The 18409-nt window shown below is 40.6% G+C and overlaps 1 protein-coding gene across 11 annotated transcripts in view; it reads right to left on the bottom strand.

The window, feature by feature from the left end:
- Ephrin (ephrin) overlaps positions 1-18409 on the bottom strand; it is a 125408-nt gene that overhangs the window by 31924 nt on the left and 75075 nt on the right. For all 11 annotated transcript variants that reach the window (XR_011397251.1, XM_036376007.2, XM_036376006.2 and 8 more), the window contains 2 exons: positions 5192-5502; positions 4416-5126 (listed from right to left, as the gene is read on the bottom strand). Coding sequence is in view for 10 of the 11 variants with exons in the window: in XM_036376007.2 (XP_036231900.1) it covers positions 4416-5126; positions 5192-5502 (1022 nt within the window). In the remaining variant the exon portion in view is untranslated. The remainder of the gene's footprint in view (positions 1-4415; positions 5127-5191; positions 5503-18409) is intronic.

Raw genomic sequence — 18409 nt, 5'->3', positions numbered from 1 at the left:
CGTTCACAACTACAGTTCGGTGCGGTCTTTTAGCAGTTAATTCAGCTCTTTTGGAACAAGCCGAGCGTTGACTCGTCACATGCCCAAATTATCGGTCAAAATCAAACACGCTGCTTCACGGCCGACGTGCTATCTCTCTAACACTCGCATGACGATTTTCGAGGACGATTTCCTTAACTTTTGCGATGTTATCGTCAGTGGTAGACGTCGAAGAACGAGTGGAACGAGGCATGTCTTTGACGGTTTCTCGACCATCACTAAAGGCTTTTAACCAGTCGTAGACTAGGTTTTCGATAGAATAGATTCATCATCAGCTTTTTCTAAGATTCGCAACGATTCCGCACACGAAATTTATTTCGAAACACAAAAATTGATGCTAATTCTTTGTTCAACCTTTTTTTCCATTGTAAAAATTGTAAAACACTTCTCAGGTCAACTGATTTCAACAACTGCTGCAAACAAACTGGTTGACATATCACGCTAATTTTTGGCATGGTAATTAAGGACAGTAATACCAACTTAAAAAATTAAAAAAGGTCTGAAAAATATTTAGCGCGGGCAGTATACTATCTGTAATGTATATGTATACCATAACCACAGTAACACGTGGCCGGATATACTAGTTTTCTATATATATGTAGAATAAGAAATTAGCTAAAGCCAAAATTGAGTTGTGTTAAAAATTTTGATATATATATATTTTTAATATATAAGAGTGATATAATTTTACTTTTTTTTTTTAACAAAAAAAAAACACATTAATTATTAAGGAACTTCAAATGTTTTTTATTATATGTGAAGTACAATCGAAACAATTAAGTTCCGAATATAACATCATTCAAATGACTTCCACAACGTCTTTTGCTGGAAAAGATTCGATGAACCCAATTTTCGAGTACTTCTTCCCCTAAATCAAGTCGTATGACATGAATAGCACGTTCAATATTGACTTCTGGCTTGAAGAGAGTCCGGTTTATTGCTCAAGATCAATAACCTTAAATAACCCTACAAGAAGTAATCTAATTTTGTTAAATCACAACTTCTTGGGGGCCATTTAATGTCACAATTTCTTGAAATTATCGAATTTCCAAACTTTTCTCGCAACAATTCTAATGTTGTCATGAGTTAATGGTTGTTCATGAATATTTTGTGGATTTTCTTCGCACCAGAATCGATAGTTTTGTTTATTTACCGCACCACTCTCCACAACCATAACGACCATAAAATGGCAAAAGCGCATGAAAAGTTACAATTGGAGAACGATTGTTTTGATACTTAAATTGAATAATTTGAAAACGTTGTTCTTGCGTATATCTGTCTATAGTAAGATTGTAAATATTACTGAACACAATGAAAAAAATTACATGACATTTTAAAAATGGCCGAAACGACACTTAGAAATCATATCATCTCTATTGGAAAACTCGATACATTTATAACTAAGCTTCGATCCGCATTACAACTGTAATAAAACACTAATACGAATCTTGAGAATAACCATAACAGAAATGAAATAAGTGAAATTAAGCCCAATAATGTATACCTAACTATTAAGGAAGGGGTAAAAAAAATCGGGTGCAACCAAAAAATTTATAAAAATTATACAATTTGCTGGGATCTCTTGTTCTATATTAAACAAGTAAGGATTGGCTCGATGTGTCAAATCGCGTTTTAAGCACAAGGACACTTTTATTGGAGAGAGAAAGACTTTCTCAATTTTTTAAGATATCTCATTCAAAGGCAACCGGAAGTTCGAAAATCTTCTTATTTAGACATGGACACTGGGCTTAATATCAAATCGATGTTATCATTTCTGGCCCCACGACATTTTATTTCCAGAAAAAGATGTTCTTTGATTTTCATTAAGGTACCTCTTATAGTAACAAATTTTCGTAAAAAAGTTGGCACTGAAGTTCACATATTAAGTTTCTTTGGACTTATAAAGTTATTGTTCGCTTTCGGCTATTTTTGGACGGGAGATATCATACCTTTAATGAGCAATATGAGCAAACTTTTATTTCCATGAGGTCACGAGCGCTCGATTCATATACCGTAAAGTGAAATAATCATATAGAATTTAAAATTGTAATATATGGGAAGTAGTATTAAAGTTTCGCCCATTTTCGCACTGTAACACAAGACCTGAAACAAGCAATTATCTCACCGATCTTTCTCACTTTTTCTTTGGAGCCGAACACTTCCCCACAAAATCCACAGCGACCATACTAACTAACTGGATGAAAGTGTACCGACTGGATCTTAATATTGCAGTGGATGGCATTGAAATTCCGACTGTTGAAAACCCTAAAATTATAGGTATTACACTTGACAGAGCCTTTCACTCCGCACACGATCGCGATCATTACGAAAGTACAGACCCGTAATAAAATTCTCAAGTCGGTATCCAGCAGCACTTGGGAAAAAGGCAATGAAAAGTTGTTGACAACAACAAGGAAATCGGTCGGTCATCAATTAAGCTACACCGGTATATTCATCAGAAGAAGCTTCAGACGTATCACACCACCAACCATTGCACACGAAGAGCTCGAATTTTCTCGAGTGACCTTGACTGCACGTTAAACTCTTACTTTTCCAGAATCGACTCCAACATACCATATATATTTCCTGCGTGTAATGAGTCCCCGCTTCACTCCAATCACCTATTGGCATGCCATATGAATCCCATCAACATAATACCCTCTCTCTATGGTCCGACCCCGTCGGAACAGAACATTTCCTAGGCCTTCAGTTAGCTGATTTTTATGGCAATTAACTTGCGCCTTGTTACGAAGGCACGTCCAATTTTGAAAAAGTTTTAAATCAGCGATACCCATTTACACATCGACACATTACATGACTTGTAACAAATTACGGTTTCCCATCTTCATATGTGGCTAAATCATGGTGCTTTATATCTTTTCGATTAACGGCCTTTTTTGTGGGAGAGGCAATAGTCCGATTCCGCTCATACCGAGCTTGGACCGAGTTTCAAGGTCTTCATTTTTACACAAGTTATCGCCCGCAGTAATGGACGGAAGGACAGTCACTCAAATTTCAATGTTTATATAACTCTATATTTATATGGATGATTAGTTTTAGTTTTACCAACAATCGTTGGGTGACCTATCCGTTGCAACATGTTGCGAACAAAATCGGGATCAAATTTTTTTTTTTCAATCCGGTATGTTTGATTAAATTTTTTTTTAGTCCCGTATTTGAGATTACACAACAACAAAAAATTAATTGAATCCATTTGTAATGCATTATTTGCACTCCTGGTTATGAGAGTATAAAAACATGATGTGTTTACAATTATCTTATATTCAGATATTGCATATATTTATACCCTTGTGATCCTTCCTCTTCAATTTATAATATTAACATATAGTAAACATTTATGCGGCAACAAATGTCTTCTTGTGTTAAGCAGTACTTAAATATCCCGAATATAGTAACACTTCTTGAATTGTGTAAGGTATATGATAAATTTCAAACAAAGACTGGATTTTTATACTCTCTCAACATGTTGCCCAGAGTAGTTTTTTTCATCTAACGGTTGTTTACATCACCTAGAGCTAATCGAGATAGATATGAGTTATGTATATATCAATGATCAGGATGACGAGACGAGTCGAAATCCGGATGAATGTCTGTCCGTGCAAGCGATAACTTGATTTGGAGGGTGTCATCTCCTAACAGTAGCACAGTGATACAAAAATAAACAAATTTTTTAGGACCAATTCTCCATATATAAGATTTTTTTCTACACATAACAAGAGGACTCCATATAAGAAAAATGTATCGACTATCAACTGTAAAACGCAATAAATATTCGAAAATTTGTAACATGAATTGGTCAGATATTAACAGAGTACTGGATACTATGTGTTGCGCAGCTATTGGTCTTACTCACGCAATAACGTTTTCGAGAACGAATATCTGGCGAATATGAACCAAAATTATTTATCGTATGCAATGCATTGCATGTATGTATATATGGTATGGACGTATGTGTGAGCGGGAATTGTAAGGATTTTGTAAGGGTTTGATTGTTATTTGTGGTATTTTGTATAAATTTGTAGTTTTTTACTTACTTTTGTTAATTGTTTTATTGTTAATCGATCTATGGGACGGTGAATAATAATTATTATTTGGTTCATTTATATTATGATCGTTTCTTGTTGTTGCTGTTAGATTATTATTTTTAGAATGTATAGGACCGCTTCTACCCCATTCTGGCCAGTTAATTGTACTTTGTACAATATTGCTATGGTTTGTGTTAATAAATGGTGGCAAAAACTGTGCATCACCGAAATTTATATTCACGAGCGTACCACCATTATCACCATCACCACCACCACCATCAACACTAACACCGTTACTAACACCAACACCACTTGTTCCGGTATCCTTACCATTATTATTATTGTTCTTATGCGTTGCATGATGTTGCTGGGACGCGACGTTGTTAATGCGTATTCCAGTCTGTCCAGAGTGGCCAGGATATTGCCCGATACCAATACCTACACCACTCGCAATCATGTTTATGCCTCCTTGACCTCCTGGTGTTAGCATAATACCACCGCCGCCATGCCCACCAAGGCCAATACCGCCAAGTCCACCAACATTATTTCCCATAACATTAATGCCGCTAGCTTGTATTGGTATACGATTAAACTGATCAATATTTGTATTGATAGATGTACCACTACCGCCATTCATCGGTTTCATTTGCATACCACCATTGCTTACGCCAACGCCACTGTTGACGCCAATATGAACACCTCCGATTGGTATTAAACCTGTGTTAACACCGTTGATTCCAATGGTGTTTATATTATTCATATGCTGATGTTGGTTTATATTGGTCTGAGTACTGACAACATCCACATTGGCAGCATTATCAATACCTGTTGCAAGGCCATTGCCGTTAGCCGTGTTTATACCAATGACAGTACCGGCAGCGCTGGTACTACCACTAGAAGATGAACTGCTGGAGCTACCAGTACTTACTAACGTTTTGTTTTTCTCTTCGGGCGCACAACACACTTTGAAAACCACTTTCATATTATTTGTGGAGCATCGCCCTCCTATTCGTCGATAAAGATCGTCTTTCGATGAAGTTGCTAAAATGATATTATCCAAGTTTGAGAATGTATGAGAAAATGGGTGGACCATATATTATACTCACAAATGAAGTAATAATCATTTCCAGGAAGGAACTCCAAACCTCCTGGCTGTGGTGTAAATGGCCGGAACGTTATTGTAAAGAACATTAATTTTTGCGGTTTATCACAAATCGCTATAACTCGCGGAGTTGCATTTGTTATCCGACATGTCTCATACTCCACTTTTGACACATTGTATATTATATATTTTTCCGTTTCATTTTCAAAGGTGCCAGGTTCATAAACGGGACATATAATATGCACTTGATCGAACTCGAATGCTAAATTTCCTTTGTTTACATCAATTATATGGTCTGTGTTATCTATACGAAATCTGAAATGAGAAATTATAGTTGTACATTCTAAAATAAGAATTATAGGAAATTTCCTATATACCTATCAGTCAATTATAAAGACATTGTTTACAGACGTATTGTTAAAGAATTTATTAAGAACGTGCAATCAATTATTATACAAAATACGGTTGATACCTATTGGAGCTTGTTTTTGTGATAACAACTATTAAATACGACAGATTTTATCATGTACAAGGTGTGTTCAAAAGAAAATGTGCATTTTGAATTTTTTTGAAAAGTACTTATTTATTCACAAATATCTATTTTGTCCCCTTCAAAGTTATCCCCCTCGGATATAATACATTTGTGCCAACGCTTTTCCCAATCCTCGAAGCACTTCTAAAATGTGCTTTTCGCTATGGCCATCATCTCTTTCTTCGATTCTGACTTGATCTCATCAATTGTTGCAAAACGCTTTCCTTTCATTGGTTTTTTCAGTTTTGGGAATAGGAAAAAGTCGCAGGGAGCCAAATCTGGTGAATACGATGGTTAAGGCATGATTACGGTTTTGTTTTGCGAAAAAAATCACGAATAAGCATTGATGTGTGAACTGGTGCATTATCGTGGTGCAGAATCCACGATTTGTTTTTCCACAATTCTGATCGTTTGAGCCGTATTGCTTCATTTATTAGCCAACATCCTCTGCAACTTCCCTAATAGTGATTCGACGATTTTCAAGTTTAATTTTTTTCACTGTTTCGATGTTTTCTTCGCTTGTTGACGTAGTCGCACTTTCAGGATGCTCATCGTCATCACCATGATCTCGGCCTTCTGTAAAGCGCTTGTACCACTTATAAACACTTTTTGAGACAAAATAGACTCACCGAATGCCACAGTCAACATTGCAAGTGCCTTGGAGCACTTCTATTACAAATTCTTTGATTCATTTCCTTCAAAAGTCAAAAATCGATAGGCACACAAAAACGTGACTATCCTTTTCTGTTATTAAAAACAAAGTACTACTCGAAATTAGTCATTTTCATTTTTCTTTGCACACGCCTCGTAACATTATTATTTACACCTCCAATACACACATGTAAATTCCGGAAAAAAGTTATGAATCAGTAAGAAGAAAAAATTTAAAAGATTTACATGTTATTTACTATGTTATGGCATAGCAAAAATTATGAGATTACAATTTGTTTACTTGAACAATGTCAATATCAATCACAATCTCATTTGCGGACGCCACAAAAATAATCACACCCCTGGAGCTAAGTGTGAATGAAACTTTCAAAGCTCACAAAGTCCCTTGAAGGTAAATTTAACAGTTTTAAGTCTGTAAGAGAAAAAATATCATTGATATCAGGAAGGATATCTGGACAAAAGCATATAAACCAAGCAATGCGAGTTAGCAACATAGTGATACTACATGCGAAGGTTGAGAAAGGAGAAAACCTACCCAAAAGGACTATGGTATGGAAAAGCATCGCAAATATCTCCCATGGGTAAAAATGAATACTCCGAAAAGGTTGCGTGAGACTTTAGGCTTTTTACCACCAACAAAAAAGCCAAATAATAAAAGATATATAAATAAAACAGCGCAGCCTACTAACATCGAGGCAGCGAAAATAGTTCAAGGCGATACTACGGTTTAGCCCGGCATAGGCAAAACATGGGTGGATGTTGTTAATAATCAAGGCCAGACGCCATCATACTCACAAAAAAGGATGGTGCATCGTACGCTGACATTCTCCGGAAAATAAAAAGTGACAGCGGACAAGAGGAGCTGGGCACAAGCGTCACCTACATAAGAAAAACCTTGAAGGGAAACCTGCTTTTGAAACTAAAAAATCAAGCGGAAAAGAGAGCTGAACCATTTCAAAGCGTTAGAGGAAGTGATCGGTAAAATGGCAGTGATACAGCCGAAAACCCACAACGTCACGATTATGTGCAAGGATTTGGATGATATAACAACTCCAGAAGAGATTTGCAAGGCCCTGCATAAGGAGTGCGGTATACAGAATCCGGGGGAAATAAACATTAAAAGTATGCGAAAAACCCGAAGAGGTACTCAAATAGCTCTCATATGCCTGCGCGCTCAGGATTCCAAGGCTGCCCTTATGGTAGGCAAAGTGATGATCGGGTGGTCTATCTGCCGCCTCCGGGAATGTTCCCCTATTCCGCGTTGCTTTAGGTGTTTCCACCTGGGACACATGGCGCGCAAATGATGCAACGCCATAGACAGGTCGTCAATATGACCACGTTGTGGTGCCGGCGGACATGTAGCGAAGTCATGCACCAACGACCCAAGCTCCATGCTTTGGAAAGGAGCACATTCAGTATTAAGAACGACTTGCCCCAAGTATTTGGAGATGGCAAAGTCGTTAGGAAAATGAGGATACTACAGCTAAATTTAAACCACTTTACTGCAACACAAGATCTGCTTAGACAGACAATATTTGCTTTAGAAACCAGAGGGGAAAACGCCAGTCATTATCGCGGGCAACTTCAGTGCGTGGTCAACTGCCTGGGGTAGCAGACGCACAAACCATCGTGGACGTCTGTTACTAGAATTCCTAGGCCAGACGAATCTTACCATAATGTATAGCGGAACACAAAATACCTTTCAAAAAGGAAACAAAAGCTCCATAATCGACCTAATGTTTGCAAACTACGCTTTAAGTAGGCACATAAAGTGAACGGGGTCGGATATATTTACAAATACTGACCACAAGGCTATTATTGCTGATGTTTCGTTTTCCGGAGACGGAACCCCGCAGCAAACACACTTGCCAAAAACGTAGCTGGAAACAAAATGATTTTGATGAATACCTTTTTGTGATAGTTTGCTGCTCAGCAAATACACCAGGTGAGGAAGCCACTCACTTGGTATCAGCAGTGCGGGAGGCCTAAGAAACGGGCTGTTTCGACGGGGTCGGACCATAGGGAAACGGGTGTTAGATGAGTTGGGTTTGTTGGGCATGCAAAGAGATGGTTCATGCGGGGCCTCATTGCACGCAGGAGATATGTTTGGTATGTCGGGGTCTACTCGGGATAAGTAGGAGTTTAACCTGCTACAATATCCAGAACGAAGTTGCGCGAGGGTCACTCTGGTTTCACGGGGCAACTCGAGCTTTATGTCTGCTATAGGTGATGGTTTGACTCCTAGTACGCCATTCACTGAAAGGGAGTCGATGAAGGTGTTAATGGCCCCACTGTGAATCGCGGACAGTGCTTGTCTGTAGTTCGTTGCGTCCGAAGTCCGGTCGGCGTACTGTCTGATGTCGTCGACGTAATCAAGGAATGACCTCTTGATGTTCCTAGGAGGCGGTTCCGCTTCAAGCAGGCGACTGCAGGGGTGATTTCTGCGAAACCACCTCAGCAGAAACAGCTTGGAGAGGAGCTCATTATGTTCCCTAACCGGAAGCATAAGGGCTTCACTATGTAGGTGTTCAATTGGGGACATCAAGAGGTACCCCGTGATAGTCCGGAGTGCAGTGTTTTGACAAGTCTAAAGCTTTCTCGTCTGCGTTGCACTTCATCCAGGCGACCAAGTTGGTGATGCGTAGTTTAGGACCGGCCGGCCGATTTCCTTGTAAGTTGCCAACAACGTTTCTTTGTCTTTTTCCCCAAGAGCCGCCGGCAAGCGACTTGAGGATTTTGTTGCGGCTGTGTACTTTGGCAGTTATCGTGGTCGTGTGAGGAGTGATGGAGCACAGACTGTCCAATGGGACGCCTAAAATTTTAAGGTTATTAACTGTCGGAATTTTTGTGCCATCGACGGAAATGTTCAGGTCCAGTCTGTACTCCTTCGTCCAATTTGTGAAGATGGTCGCTGTGGATTTAGTGGGGTAGATTGTTAGGCTCCTTGCAGAGAAGAAGCGAGAAAGAGCGGAGAGGTAGCTGTTTACTTTTGAGCACATGCCATCGATTCCATTGCCCGACGTCAATATCGTGCAGTCATCAGCGTACGAGGTCACTGAAATTGCCGCTGGTGGCTGGGGGAGTTTCGAAATATAGAAATTAAGCAGTAGTGGGGAGAGGACACCGCCTTGCGGAACCCCCTGTTTAATTTTTCTAAGTTTGGAGTTTTGACCTCGAAACAGTACGGATGAATGCCGACCGCTCACGTAGTTCATAGTCCACCGCTTCAGCCATGGAGGGAGCGTTAATTGTTCTATGTCCTCAAGTAGCGTTGTGTGATTGACTGTGTCAAAAGCTTTTGACAAGTCCAACGCTACGAGTATCGTCCTCTCGCAGGGTGTCTTCTGGTTCAGGCCATGAACTATCTGGGCGTTTATGACGCTAAGTGCTGTGAAGTTGCTGTGCACTTTTTGGAAGCCATGCTGATGGTCTGCTAGACTCAGGTGGTGAGTGAATGACGGGAGTAACAATCTTATCGGGCGATAAGACTCCCCTTTGTTGGCGGGTTTCCTAGGTTTCAGTAGTGGGACCACTTTTCCGACTTTCCACACATCGGGTATTTGAAGAGTGGATATCGACAAGTTGAGGACCTTGGTGAGATAGTTTACTCCAGTTGAGCCTAGATGTTTTAGCATCCGCATGCTTATTCCGTCAGGGCCGATGGATTTAGACGATTTCGCCTTTTTGATGACACTCTCAACCTCCCCATCGGTAAAAAATAAGTGGTGCGCAGTCTTTTGGCATTTTGCGCAGCAGTCTGGTAACACATCGTTTGGCTTTGTCGGTCCAAGGGTGCAGTGTAAACTGCCGGCTAAAATAGCTCACGCACTTCTTCGGGTCCGAGGAGGCATGGCCATCGAATTGAATTTCAACCCGGTCGTCATGTCTCCTCGGATTAGACAAGGCCTTGACAGTATTCCAAAGCTTACTCACGCTCGTTTGCTAATGCAGCTGCTTCGGCTGGGAAATTTGGGCGGAGTTCCGCGATTCCACCAGCCGGTATGAAGCGAGCGGTAGCAGCAGCGATCGCCTTGCGGAATTGACGCTCGGCAACGATGACGTCCGTAGGAATGGGTAGTGCGTTGAAGGTACTCTCAGTAAATTCTGTGAAGCCGACCCAGTTAGCTTTATTAAAGTTAATAAAGGTGCGGTTGTCCACAGAAATAAAATCGGGAGGTTTCTCGATCGAGATAATTATGGGCAGATGATCTGATGCGAGAGTTAACATAGGTCGCCAGGTTATGCTATTTATCAGACCACCGCTAGCGTGCCCATAATTCTGGTGGGGGCTTCGTCATTCATTGTGCAGAATGTCGAATCATCAATCTGTTCCGCCAGCTCCATCCCCCTACCATCGTTTGACAGGCAAGAATGCCAAAGATCGTGGTGCGCGTTAAAGTCGCCTAGCACCAAACGGTTTTCACCACGAAGCAGCGCACCTATGTTCGGTTGATATCCTGTTGGGCAACATGTAACTGGGGAGATGTATATGTTAAATATCTCGAGCTCGACATCGCCTGACCGGACAGCTATACCCTGACATGCAAGGGTAGTGTCCCTGCGGTCGATGTCACCATCGATTAAACGATATTGCACGGTGTTGTGCATTATGAAGGCTAGGCCTCCACCATTATCTCGCGATACTTACGCAAAACGTTGAAACCTGCACAACTCAGAAGATCTGAGCGGCTGTTTAGCTTGGTTTCTTGGACCGCAGCTATCGATACACGTTCCCGGCTCATATATGCAACTATCTCCTCGATCTTGGGGGGAGGTTGGTCAGATTGAGAGTCATGCTGCCTAGATCTCCTTAGGGCCGTAGAGGTCCTTTCTTGGCCAGTCAACTGGAGTGGAGGCGCAGTGCGCTAACATGGTGCAGATTGTACAGCCGTTAAGGCTAGTGTCGCAGTATTGCGTTGGCAGCATGGGGCCATAGCTACGCTCAGAAAGCTCTGTAATACAGCTATCCGCCGTCTACAGCGTTATCAATGTTTAAAACACAAAAGAAGTTTCTAAACTCAGCCATTGCCCGCAGCAAAAGGACTTGTTTTGAAAAGTTCTGTGAGGTAGCAAACGTAGACCCTTGGGGTACAGCGTACAAAATATGCATGACAAAATTCAAAAACAAGACACAAAAACCCAAAAGCGCCTCTTTTATGAAGAATGTCGTAGAAACATTATTCCCAAAGTACCATCTGATTTCCTACGCTAAACCACGAGCAGAAGTGATAGAGCCACCGCTACTAGTAAGTGAAGAAGAAATAATGGCCATAGCGGGAAAAATTAAAAGCAGTAAAGCGCCTGGTGTAGATGGCATACCAAACATGGCCTTAAAAGAATCCATGAATTCAAAACCACAAGTGTTCGCAAAAATGTACAATGCGAGCCTAAAGGAAGGCATATTCCCCGACCCATGGAAAGTTGAGCGATTGGTTCTACTTTCCAAACCAAATCAGCCTCCGGAGGAAGCCTCATCATATCGACCTCTGTGCATGCTTGACACGATTGGCAAAGTTTACGAAAGCATAGTAAGAAATCGCTTGGAGTTAGCAATCCAGAAAGCCGGCGGATTATCAGAAAGACAATACAGCTTTATGAAAACGAGGTCCACTATTGACGCACTAAACAAGGTCGTTGCCACTGCGAAATGCGCAGTAAGTGGAAAAGATGGAAAGGTGGGACTAAAAAATATTGCACACTGATCACCCTGGATGTAAGCTTTCGTTGTTGATTTACGTGAGTACCTGCCGGCACAACGTATCAATACAATGCGTTGATAAGCGCCCCAAATAATACGAGCTATTTGCAAGTATTAATTTGGTTACCAGTGGCAGTGTGTCTGGTCACACACTACCATCTTGGTAAGATTCGAGGCCGACCTAAAACCTCTTCTGTTTTCGGGTACGGAATCCAGTTGCTTTTTGCAACTTCCTGCATTTAGGCTTCATCCCACTCCAATCCCCGTTCAAAAACTACCCATCAACTCCTGGTTCCGGCCTGTGCACCACACGTTAGTCGAATGCGTCGTATGTTGCCCCGTGCTGAATACGACCCCGAAATCGCATACAGTGGCGTCGCCAAATAACACCTCAGTGCAGTTATTACAGCTGCAACAACCATCACCTACACGCACTTCCTTCACCCCCAGGATAACCACTAGACACCCGAGATAAACTCAACTGGGATATTACAGCTGCAACAACCCTCACCTACACGACAAACCCGACTTCTACAATTTAACTGCAACGGGCTTAAGAGCAAGATCGGGGAGTTGCATTTAGGAGCCGGAAACGATTATCGATAGCTGAAATAAACGAAACCAAGCTAAACAGAGGCTCAAAACTTCTAAGTTGTGCAGGTTTCAACGTTATAAGTAGGGATCGCAGCGAGATAATGGTGAAGGCCTTCCTACTGCACCACACAGTACAATATCGCCTTATTGATGGAGACATCGACCAGTAATAGATCCCCGGATATTATCATTGTTAGCGGTGTTCTGATAAATAGCATAACCTGGCGACCTATGCTAACCCTCGCATCAGACCACTTGACCACAACTATCTCGATCGAGAAACCTTCCGCCTTTATATCCGTGGACCTTTGTTAACTTTAAAAACCTAACTGGGTCAGCTTCATAGAATTTACTCAGTATACCTTCACCACACCACCCGTTCCAACGGGCGTAATCGTTGGCGAACGTCAATTCCGCAAGGTAATCGCAGCTGCTACCGCTCGCTTCATCCTGCCTGTTACTCCCGACGTTCACTCACCACCTGAGTCTAGTAGACCATCAACATGGCTTCCGTAAAGTGCACAGCACCACCACAGCACTTAGCGTCATAAACGCCAAGGTGCTTTATGACCTAAATCAAAAGATACCTTGTGAGGACAATCCTCGTAGCTTTGGACTTGTCAAATGCTTCTGACACAGCCAAACATCAACGCCTTTTATGGACATAGAACAATTCACGCTCCCTCCATGGCTGAAGCGGTGGACTATAAACTACCTGAGCGGTCGGCATTCATCCGTACTGTTTCGAGGTCAAAACTCCAAACTTAGAAAAATTAAACAGGGGGCTCCGCAGGGTGGTGTCCTCTCCGCGTTACTGCTTAGCTCCCGCAAACACCAGAGCAAAATTTCCATCACCTCATACGCTGATGATTGCACGATATTGACGTCGTATTGACGTCGGGCAATGGAATCGATGGGATGTGTTCCAAAGCAAACGGCAATCTCTTCGACCTTTCTCGCTTCTTCTCTGCAAGGAGACTTGACACTCTCACCCACTAAATCCACAGCGATCATATTGACGAACTGGACGAAGGAGTGCAGACTGGATCTTAACATTGCAGTCGATGGCATTAAAATTCGGACGGTCAATATCCCTAAGATTTTAGGCGTTCCTTTTGACAGCCTGTGCTTTCCCCATACAACCGCGATAACTACCAAAGTACAGAGCCACAACAAAACCCTCAAGTTGCTAGCCGGCAACTCATTTTGAAAAAAACAAAGAAACGTTGTTGACAACGTACAAGACAATCGGCCGGCCGGTCATTAACTACGCTGCTCAATATGGTCGCCTGGATGTAGTTAAACGTAGACGAAGAAGCTTGAGACGTGACAAAATACTGTACTCCGGACTATAACAGGGTGTCTCTTGATGTCTCCGGTTGAACATTTGCGCACTAAGGCCCGAATGCTACAGGTCAAGGAACATAACGAGCTCCTCTCCTAGTAGTTTCTGCTGGAATGTTATCGCAGAAACCATCCTTCCAGCCGCCTCCTAGAAACATCAAGAGCTCTTTCCTTTATTACGTCGACGGCATCCAATAGTATGCCGACGTGACGCAACTGACTTTAGACATGCACTGACCACCATTCACAGTGGAGCCGTTACCACTTACACCGACTCCCTCTCAGTGAATGGCGTATTTGGAGTCAAATCATCACCCTTTGCAGACGAAGAGTTCGAGGTGCCACTAGAACCTAGAGTGACCCTTGCACAACTTCGTTCTGAACACTGTAGCTACTTATCCAGAATCGACCCGACATACCAAATATATGCCAAGCGTACAATGAGTTCCCATATGACTCTTACCACCTCTTTGCATGCCACGCGAACCCCACTCATCTTACACGCTACATTCGTTAGATAACTTCGATGACAAGCAACCCAAACCTTACCACTCAAGCCGGGATTAGCTACAAAAAGAACATCCCTCTCCAGGCTTTCAAAGTACTACGTTTGATAACTTGGACTAGCAAAGATTTCACGAATCCCAGCTCATTACTGCGTCTCTTGTTCTGCCAGTTTTGGAATACGGCACCGTAATTTGGTCTCGCTTCACCGACACCGCAACAAAACGTATCGAAAAAATACAAATGAAACTTTGTAAGAGTTTCGGATACCATTATGGGATCCCTAGAGGACATAGCTTACTAAATGAAATTTACGACCAATTAAATGTCAACAACCTACGAGCACGTCGTCACCAGTCGTGAATATCCTAATTGACGCACCTGACATCAATAGTTGTTTCGAATTCGCGCCTGTGCGTCTTTCGTTGAGACGATATCGTCCGCTAAAAACTAAAACAAACTACCAATAACTATCACAACCGCATTGCCAAGCTCGTCAACTCTCTGCACAAGTGGACTTTTATAGTGGCTCGCTCGCCTTTATTCCAGAAATCAAACTATGTCTATTACAATACCCCTAGTCCAATGATACATTTTTTATTGTTGATTTAATTAATTATTGATCCTTGCCCCTCATAATCATATTTCATAAACTCCTATTTTAGTTGTATAATGCCGATTTACGTACATATGTATATTTAAATGAATAAATAAAGCCAGAGGAAAAAGGTTAAGGAATGACACAAAAAAGGTTTCGGTTACAAAGTAATAAGTCAAAATTTGTGTATTAACCAGAATGCTGTGGCAAGTATTGTGCGAAAATCTATAAAAACAAAAACATTTGAAAACATAAAAGGAAGCGGATGGCTTCAGAAAGACTATATGGATTATTATAAGGGAAAGTCATGAAAAAACTTCAAATATCTGCTCCAATATTTCAGCTGAAGTAAATTTTGCATTTTCCAAAACAAAAAAAAGTTATCCTTTAAAAAAACACATCAAACCAACTAATACGGTTGTCTGTACATCTCTACAATCCTTACTGGACCACACAATATGTCGTCTGATTATTGCAGAGAGGGCTGCGATAGATTCTATTCCCGCAAAGGATTTACACAAATTGCGTATGTACACAAAGTGGGGATTCGATGGTAGCTCATATAATAAGCGTTTCATGGTATTGAAGCTTCTGATTCCGCTGTTGTCATAACTAGTATTGTACCCATTCGTGTTGTGTTGGATGAAAAAATTGTTTGGCAAAATCATGCTTCATCTTCGACGGACTATTGCAGGCCTTTGAAAATTGAATTTATTAAGGAATCCTCTGAAGTTTTAATAGCGGGGAAAAACAGAGTTACTCCAAAGATTTGAAATCTTAAAAATTCGATATATGATGGAAAATCTATTGAATTTGAGCAAGTTTTAATTTTTACTATGGTTGATGGAAAAGTTTGTAATGCGATTACCCAGACGAAATTCATTCAAAAGTGCTACATTTGTAGTGCAACATCAAAAGATTTTAACAATATTGACGAAATGGTGAAACGAAAAATACAAAGAGAGAACTTAAGCTTTGGACTATCAATAGTGCGCGGAAGGATAAGAATCTTTGAGTGTTTTTGTATCTGTCTTATAAACTACCATTAAAAAAAATGGCGTGTCCGAAATGTCTTTGAAAAAAATATTGTTGCTGAAAATAAAAACCAATACAAAATTATTTTATTATTTTATATTGCTTAAATTCTTTCTATTGTTTAAGTTTTATGATTAAAATTAAAAATAAACCAGTCGCCACCAATCACTAAACGGTTTAGGTAAATCTGATAAAGTCTAATAACTTTAGTTGTAAGCACAATGTTTTTGTGAAATTTGGTACCCATACCTATTTTAGTAAGGAAATCAGTATCGATTTTCAACTTCCTAGCTTTAGCTGTTTATTTGATGCCAACTTTTAGGTTATCCTGCCCCACTGTGCGACGTAAAGCTTTTTATACTCTCGCAACCTGTTGCTACAGAGTATAATAGTTTTGTTCACCTAACGGTTGTTTGTAACACCTAAAACTAATCGAGTTAGATATAGGGTTATATATATATAAATGATCAGGATGAAGAGTTGAATCCGGGTGACTGTCTGTCCGTCCGTCCGTCCGTGCAAGCTCTAACTTGAGTAAAAATTGAGATATCTTTATGAAACTTGGTAGACATGTTTCTTGGTACCGAGTAAGGAAGGGCTAAGTTCGGGTGTAACCGAACATTTTATACTCTCGCAAAGTCAAATAGTATACTCGTTTGAGATTTCTTTGTGTATTAACTGATATTTTCGGTAGAAGGTCAACTATAGGCACTGGGGTCCACATATTTAGTACTTAGGGGCTTAAACAGTTTTGGTTCGATTTAGACAATTTTTGGCCACAAGGTGGCATACTTTAATCGCATTATTCACGCAAAGGTTTATCCCGATACAGTCATTGTTGCCTGATATGCATAGTGGAAAGTGAAAGAATCAGATGGAATTTAAAATGGTGTTATATGGGAAGTAGGTGTGGTTCTAGTCCGATTTCGCCCATTTTCGCAGTATGACATAGAAACATGAAAAGAACGTTAGCCACCGAATTTGGTTAAGCAGATCTCAAGATATGGGTTTTCACCTAAAAGTGGGCTGTGCCACGCCCACTATCTAATTTTGAACGCGGTTCCTATAAAGTCATCTCATACCATCCCAGAGATAAAATTTAATGTCCCTGGCGTGTTTAGTGCTTGATTTATCGCGCTTTTAGTAGTTTTTAACAGTACCGTTATATGGGGAGTGGGCGGAGTTGCCACCCGATTTCAACTATTTTCACACCGTCAATAGAAGTGCTAAAAACATTTGCTTCTAGTGAATTTTGTTATTATAGCGTTAGCGGTTTAGGAGATATGCACATTAAACCTATTAGAGGCGGGACCACGCCCACTTTTTAAAAAAGTTTTAACTGCAGATGCCCCTCCCTAATGTGATCCTGTGTACCAAATAACAGTCTTGTATCTTATTGGGGAGCTTAGTTATGGCAAGTTATTTGTTTTTGATTAATGGCGTTTTGTGGGCGTGACAGTGGTCCGATTACGCCCATCTGCAATACCAACCGTCTCACGGTACCAAGAAACATGTCTACCAAGTTTCATAAAGATATCTCAATTTTTACTCAAGTTAGAGCTTGCACGGAAGGACGGACAGACAGTCACCCGGATTTCAACTGGTCTCTTCATCCTGATCATTTATATATATATAACCCTATATCTAACTCGATTAGTTTTAGGTGATACAAACAACCGTTAGGTGAACAAAACTATTATACTCTGTAGCAAAGATTGCGAGAGTATAAATATGGCTCTGTTCTATGGAACCCTATCATATCCATTCTGTCAAGTTAGTCTGTTCAAAAACAATTTTTACTTTTCGCCTTAGAGCATTTCCGATGGGATTCTAGGGCAAGTCTATCTTCATACAATAGTCATTTATCTATATAGATCTACCTACACTTTCTAGTCGTAGGGAAATGCTTGGCATAATATTCTTAGTAAAAATTTTGAATGGAATAGTTTGCAGTTATTTTCTCCGGTCTAAATTAAATTTAAATCCCGGCGGTTCGCTTTTCGAGGCAGTTCAGACCTTTACTGTAAAATCCTGTAGATCAAATTTCGAACTAAACGAACCATTCCGCCGTATATGTCATGATTTTAATTCTCATTCCTGCACATTTAACTTATCTGACTCACTTTTCAAAATTAAAAAGACTTTATTGCTTTCTCTCAATAAATAAAAACGTAACCAGTTATTATATAGTAACTATAAATCTTAGCTGTTGAATTTTTGTTTCTGTAGCTGAGCAGTTTCAGTT

Source organism: Bactrocera oleae, chromosome X (genome assembly GCF_042242935.1).
Source record: "Bactrocera oleae isolate idBacOlea1 chromosome X, idBacOlea1, whole genome shotgun sequence".
Taxonomy (NCBI): Eukaryota; Metazoa; Arthropoda; class Insecta; order Diptera; family Tephritidae; genus Bactrocera; species Bactrocera oleae.
The sequence above is the reverse complement of the archived record's forward strand: the minus strand, read 5'-3'. Positions and strand labels throughout refer to the sequence as shown.